Source organism: Pomacea canaliculata, linkage group LG6, assembly GCF_003073045.1.
Source record: "Pomacea canaliculata isolate SZHN2017 linkage group LG6, ASM307304v1, whole genome shotgun sequence".
NCBI lineage: Eukaryota > Metazoa > Mollusca > Gastropoda > Architaenioglossa > Ampullariidae > Pomacea > Pomacea canaliculata.
In genome coordinates this window covers 13,342,092-13,349,320 of record NC_037595.1, presented here as the reverse complement: position 1 = coordinate 13,349,320, position 7,229 = coordinate 13,342,092, and the positions used below count along the sequence as shown (strand labels likewise).

Genomic DNA, 7,229 nt, shown 5'->3' with positions numbered 1-7,229 from the left:
AGAGTGAGATAACTGTCTCATCCTTAGTTCTACTATATCAGTGCCGCACATGCTGCCAATAATTAATAGTACTATCGGCATGAATGTAACCTTTTATAGCTGGAGAATATGTAATAAATAACAATTCAGAGTACACTGGTTTGGTTTCTCCAACTGGCTCATGAATGCTGCTAAATATCAATAATAGCTCTGTAATGAGAAGAGTAATTAGAAAGGGAATGAGATGATAATGATACTTCTAAGACTTGAATTCTCGATCAACAGAAGGTTACATGTCATACAACAGAGCTCAACAAAGCATACGTATTCCGACCAACAGGGAATGGACACAGTATCGTTGGCTAAGGAAGCTTTTCTCAAAGCTAAGGGGTTTCTTAGTGTAAGTAGTAGATATGTAAAATATGGAACTTCTAAAATCGAAGTGAAGTAGCTTTGTCATGCTATACGCGAAACTAATTTTTGACGATTTTATACGTAAGAGGATGCTTCAGAAATTTTACAATTAATTTTCCCTCAATTACCTGGTTTTCTTGGAAATGATTGTATCCACTAAGCGAGAGTCATGTCGCTTTACAGAGGTGGCCATAAAATGATCTTCATAGACAACGAATGGTTTTGTGCTGATAGTAATGTGTAGATAGATCATACTATGCAGATATTCAGTAGCAATAACATATAGGAAGATACTATTATCAGTTTTGGAAACGAATGTCAAGCATGGTGGAGTGTCTCAGTTACATGTTTTCAGATAGCCTTGATATTTATTTACAAAGATGTGCATTTATCAAATATTTTAAGTGATATTCGTGTTTTGCTAATATGGATGCCATCATAACTGTAACAATTTATTGAATATTTCATGAGTGGAACAGTTTTTATGAATGAACTTTTTGCTTTACTATTTTGGTGTGAATTGCTGTTGACTATGTTATCTAACTTCCGATCTAATGTTCAGGCTACACCCTTTCTTTGGTTTACATTATTTTTAAATTGTCATGCAGTCACATGCACTATTCCAATGTTTTTGCTTACTTGTTACGCTAATTACTACCTGTTCGATATTTTGGTGATGTGTGCTTATTAGGGGTAAAGGATGATGTTGCCCTTTGTTCGCAGAATGATTAGTGTTTGATATTTCATCACTCTTACTTATCACAGCGAGAAAGAAGAAAAATCTAATTTCATAAAAATTTTCGCCATCTAGTCTAAATGTAAATTCATTGCTAGAGTATAAAACTTATTAATGCTAATGCTCAAAGAAGATGTATAACGTTAAAAGCGCTTTGAATGAAAGTCGTCGGCACTCAATGACAATCGACTCAATGGGGACCGAAATACATTTGGATCTTACGAGATTTTCGATCGTTAGGCAAAATGGGCGGAATAAGCGCAGGATCGGTGACGGGATATAACAATAATGTCGTTAAGAGGGAGGTTTTGCGAACTTGGGAGAGTGGCGACATTAAGTCTGGATGGTCTCGCTCTGCGCAGCGAGACAATTAGATCGCAGTGTTTATGTTTTATTGTCCTTTCATGTAGTCAGTGTCTGTGTGGTGTTGCGTCCTCAGTGTGATTCTCTCAAGACGGTGATTTCATTCTCCTTGACTTTGATCTCCTATTGTATATTTGACAGCTCTTGTTTTATAGTATTCTTATTACTGATATTGGGGACCTATGTCCTTCTATACCACAGTCCTAACTAGTAATTATATATATGTCTGTGCAGTTAATGAGGAATGATAATAACGATCAATTAATAGAGTCCGTTTATGTGTGTGTTTCTAGCAAAAGAGACACTTTATGTAGCAAGTTCCTGGAAATGTATATAATGTTGAAGATAGTTGAAAAGGGGGTAACAGTACACAACAGTTGAGTTGCTCCGTTTATTTGCTTACTTTGCTTAAAGTATAAATCGTTCAGGATTTACAATAGATAGTAAAAACAGAATTTTTATTTTCAGACGAATTATTTAGGAACAGCATAGTACAGGTATTTGTTTATTACATATTAAGATATTTGCTTTATAAACTCCTAAAGGATATTAATGTCATCTTTTGATCTTGGAAAACAATGAGTTGAATGTGTGTGGTTTTATAAAGGCACTTTCATGATTTAGTAGAACTGTATATGATATCATTATGTTTTTTTTTTTAGTTATGGTATCACATATGTTAGTTCCTCGTTTGATTACATGCGATAATTCACTGGTTGAATGACTGAATATACAATCCAGCTTTTAAGAAGATTGAATCTTTATTGTTTCACGACTGGTGAGTCAGAAGACTGCCTGCTGTCGTATATGTGGAAGTTGATTTAATGTCTTTTTTTAAGTGGTGTCTGTAGAGTCTTCTCTCATTTGTATTAGTTATTAGTTTACAGGAACAAGTAGGTCGTCACTTATCTGATGTGCTCAGTATAGAGCACTGTTAGAGTGCTGTCTCGAATGTGAAAGGTAGAACAAACGTAAAGATAATAAGTTGGTTTATTATATGACAGAATAAGTAAAGCTTTAGCTGCTTGAAAATTATGGATCAATCAGAACACCATTTGTGAGTAATACTTAGTTAAGAAGCAACAACAGATCGAATATTGAAACTCGACACTATAATAACAAATCAAATTTCTAGCTATTAGTTAGTCTAATGAAGGACTGACTGGTCGGAGGCTGGATGATCAACATTTACACTACTAGTGGGAAACGTTTTTTACTCTAACACCCACCAGATAGCTAAATACCAAGTTAACAGAAATTATTTATACAGTAAGTAATAATTTCTGAATTAAGAATTTAAAACATGTACAGTTTTTGTTTTTGTTTCTTTTTTTTCTTATCTAATCATAAATATTGTAAGAATACTAATACTAACAGAGATCCTATATGCTATGAATCGATCTGCTGAAGATACAAACAATACAAGAGCAAAAAGTCCAGAATTGTATACAAACAATAAGCTCATGTGGTTCATGCTGGTTAGTCATTATATTTCGTCATGATTGTGTGTCCTTTGTTCTGATCAACACAATGCATCTTGTATTGTGGCTCCTCTTGATGCCATTTGGTCTTCTTTCGATGATCACTCGAAGGAATAATATGAACATATACTAGGGTCTTCACACATAGAAGAATAGTGGGTTACTAGCTTCTCTAATCTTGAAGTCATCAGATTTCAGGAGAACGAATTGCATGATAATCTATCATTTAGGCGTGTGTTTTAGCCCACCGTCAATTTTAAATAAATAACATGTAAATTAGTGATTGCACATTCGATTTGGATATTGCTTGATTTCAGGAAAAAATGAGCTGAGGATTTAAGGGATGAAAAATGCTTCTGACTCTAAGTTTTCTGTATTGATTATTATTATTATATATCAAAAATGTTTATACCAAGCGTTGAATTATGCTTCGCGACGAATCCGATCATTCTCCTGAACAACATCCGTAGCGTTCACCTCCTGGTTTTATGCGCGCCTGGTTGTCCACAAACAGAGTTCAAAAGAATCGGAGGGCAATGAACCAGTGCCAGTCCTGCCAAGGCCGAGACTGAAAAACAGAAAACTGAAGAATGTGGAAAGAAAGAAGACATTTTCTAAGAAGTAATGCAGCTTACAATCAAGAAGTTTCTTTTGTCGCAATAAAACTGAAACTTCTTTCTACCAAGCGGATGCTAAATGTGTTGAGAATCAAATATTCAGCCTTTACACCAGTCAGCTGTTCATAGTTTACGATTGAAAGCCCTTCGTTTATTACAACAATTAACTATAATGGCACGAATGTTAGATTAATAATATACAAAGTCCGCATTACTAATATGCAGTGGATGCTGTGACAGGTCCGCTCGATTTCGTTGCCTCTCGAGCCAGCCACACGGATGACGTCAATCAGCTTTTCAGCAGGAAGGCTGCATCCTCGCTCACTCCACCCACGAATGCACAGCTGGGTAACTCTGAGGTCCTGTCGATCTTTCTGCATCGAGTCAAACAGTCAACAACAACTGTACAACATTTGAAGACATTTTAAAAAGCCAATCAAATATCATACCTTGGATTAAGAAACAACTAAAATACCATAAATATTTAAAAGGCATAAGAAATGGAAGATGAAATAAGACTTCTTATTTGAAAAAGGAATGCTTGCCCCAATCACATGATCCACTCCCATATTTCTAACTCCTTTACTCTCCTTTGATTTGGCGCACCTAATTACAAAAATATCACAAGTTAGTTGCATAAAATTACTTTCAAGAGCGCTGGCAATATTTTTATATAGCTTATACCTATTTACTAAAAGATATGTGAACAACACCTACCATTGTTACTTTTATCTGGCGCATTGCATATGCATCAAGGACAGAGACACCGGTCATTGTGACAGTCAGCTCGCCGTGTCGCACTGGTACGTTGATTTCGTCAGGCCAGTACGGGTCAACCATTTTCTGCCGTTGTAAGAACAGAAACCCAGACAAAAGACATGAACTCTACATTCTTCTCTCTTTCAATGCATTAGCAGTTCCCTAAATTGTTTTTATTCATATCCTTTTTTTTACTTTAGTAAACATCAAAGATTACTTCTCAAATCAGGCACTTAATAAGTAAAGAAAAAAATGTAGATTGTATCAAATATATACAAAGATACCCTTGGCTGGGAAGAAGTGCTATATATCTATATCCAATAGAGTTGTAGACCCCTCTGACCTTTCCATTTTCTACACTGTCACATAACATGACGATGACCCCTGTCCTGTGCTCGTACACCATTCGCCAGAAGTCAGACAGAGTAGAGTACAGCGGTCCCTGTGTAGCTATGTATTCACATGGAGAATCAGCTCCCTGTCAACGATACACAAACAAGTAAATAGTTTGTGATACTAGTGTTGCGAAGCTGAAAAATATGCTTAGAACTGAATCCCGTTATGAAGAAAATATAAGTATCATAACAGCCTACGAAGTCTCGAAAACATGTTTACATCACATTAATCCAGATTAACAATTAACAAGATTAATAATTGTAATTCTGTAGACCTCTGACACAGTAACATTACACTTTGACACCTGGTTGACAAAAAAGTTCAACACGCACTGCGATGTAGCTGGCGTTGATGTAGTCGCTGTTTTGGCTGTTGATTAATACCACTCGTGAATGGTCATCTGAAAGGTTAGAAAAATCCCCACAGTTCACAGTTCACGTGCAAATCAAAATTTTTAACGTATTCGTAGTCGGAGATGAAAACGGAAAAGTATAAGCATTAATTTTATGATGATATAGTATTTTTCAAGGGACGTTATTTAACCTTTCTTACATGGAAGGGCCTCCTGACTCCTGTTCTTGAAACGGTTGACTGGCTCGTTTCCTGCACGCATCTTGAATTGTGAAGCTTGTCTCTCCTGACTGCTGCACAGTTCCTATTATCACATTTCACAAAGGTTTAGACTAACTAACGAAGGAAAACATTTCCACGTATGTAGTAACTTATTTAGGAATGAGAGCTCAAGCTAACAACCCCTTCCCTGCAGCAGGTATTCTCTGTACCCAAATTATTTACAGGACTTAGTATGTATCTAACATGGCTAGAACATGTGATTAAGACTTAAAGTCTAGACTGAAATGTCCGTTATTATCAGTTTGTATTTGCTGGATAAATTTGTCCTAAAATGATGCAAACGTGTATGGTCAACTTTAAGTCAAGGGATCATAAATTATAAATTCATAGGGAAGCCAGAGTCAATGGGCTTGCCTGTTTGAAGAAGTATAGTCGAGAAATCACTCATAGTCGTTCATAGCAGTGTTTATAATTGCAATGATTTTTTTAAATCTTTTGGATTTATGACATTTTTACCCATGCCGGCTGGTATCAAAGACCTTTAGCTAAACTAAAACCTTTTTAAACATTAACTCCGAAATAGTTTTTACTCACACACCGACCTACCTCAAATTCCTCCTGGAAGTGAAGGTTGGAATCACGATGTAGTAAATCCAATCGCGATTTGAAGTCTCTCAACTTAGTGGAGTGCCTATTACAGACAGACAAGCCATTCTTTGACTGTGTGACGGGTACTACTACGATTTCAAAGAACTCCTCCCCTAGTACCCTTCGTTAATACTTAGTGCTAAACAGAATTTTATGCCAAAAATTATTTCCTTTAAGGAGGGATCTCAGGTGTCTCACAAATTTCCTAGCACTTCAGTTTTTCACTACTAAGGGGAATAACTTCCAAATTATGTACATCTCTCTAGTATGCTGTCAGTGCAACAGAAAACATTCAAATCAGAGAAAAGAAAACTTTGTTCTTACCTTAGTCTTTTTATACTTGGAACATACTTCTGGATCCTCTCCGTAGGTCTAGGATGAATGAATAAATAAATCTTTATATGACAGAGCTTCAAGATCCACATTTGCTTTAATTAAAAAAATATGTAAGCAGTCACAACTACCACTAGTATACAACTTTCTATGTTTTGACAGAATTGTTCTTCAAATACATACTTATTATTGTAAAATATTGTCATCAGAAATAAATGAAACTAGTGTTATACTACTATTTCTACGAAATAATTCTCAAAATATAAAGTCAACCCCGTCTTCTACAGTGTTTGGAGAGAGAGGCTGCTTCCTTGTTGATCTTATCAAAAGTAGAATTTTTAGTTTTAGACTTAAATTTATTAAGGTAGAGAACAGTCAAGTGTTTTATAGCTATATAGTTAAATCTAGTTATATCAATACTGTGAAGACAACACTGAAAGAGTTCAGCCTAAATGAAATTTGGATAAACTAGAAAAGAATGAATACGTATCGGGTGATTTGTTTACAAATACACTGAAACTAAAGAATGTTTAAAAGTATCTTCTCATTTTACATTTTATAAAACGAGGAGTTTCTCAATACCCTTGAGAGGGTTAAAGAGCCTAAAGAAACTTTAAATTTGATATTTTTCTTTGACTTTGAGCAACTTCTTGATTTCTCTATGTTTTCCAAGTCCACCCTTGACGACACGTGTCCTGACGTCCTGTTTCCTTGGAGACTTTCTACGTACCGTCTGCGTCGTCGCCTCACGAAGACGATAATCAGAACAACGATGATGAGAGCAGCTAAGGCACCGAGGACTCCTCCTACTATAGCCCCAAGGTTTGTTACAGGTTCTACATTCAAAATAAAATCGAAAATGTGTTTACAATATTCATATTTTTACAGTCATTCAAGTTACAACCAACACCTGAAAAATAAGTAAAATGC

General features: G+C 35.6%; 1 protein-coding gene across 1 annotated transcript; it reads right to left on the bottom strand.

Annotated features, from left to right (window-relative positions):
- Window positions 1-3,490: 3,490 nt before the first annotated feature.
- On the bottom strand, window positions 3,491-7,229 carry LOC112566115 (tyrosine-protein phosphatase non-receptor type 18-like). The gene is made up of 9 exons (XM_025242080.1): window positions 7,030-7,229; window positions 6,291-6,338; window positions 5,925-6,009; window positions 5,298-5,400; window positions 5,078-5,145; window positions 4,693-4,827; window positions 4,308-4,433; window positions 3,806-3,964; window positions 3,491-3,541 (listed from the first exon to the last, which is right to left on the bottom strand). The coding sequence occupies exons 4-9, from the start codon at window positions 5,356-5,358 to the stop codon at window positions 3,491-3,493; spliced, it is 600 nt and encodes a 199-aa protein (XP_025097865.1). The 5' UTR covers window positions 5,359-5,400; window positions 5,925-6,009; window positions 6,291-6,338; window positions 7,030-7,229.

Bases quoted from the DNA above. Each gene is read 5' to 3' on its own strand.
- LOC112566115 (XM_025242080.1), bottom strand. From the start codon at position 5,358: ATGCGTGCAGGAAACGAGCCAGTCAACCGTTTCAAGAACAGGAGTCAG. The intron at 4,434-4,692 runs GTCAGAGGGGTC...TTACAACGGCAG, and splicing joins ACAGTGTAGAAAATGGAAAG to AAAATGGTTGACCCGTACTG. The intron at 3,965-4,307 runs GTAGGTGTTGTT...GACTCGATGCAG, and splicing joins GCCAGATAAAAGTAACAATG to AAAGATCGACAGGACCTCAG.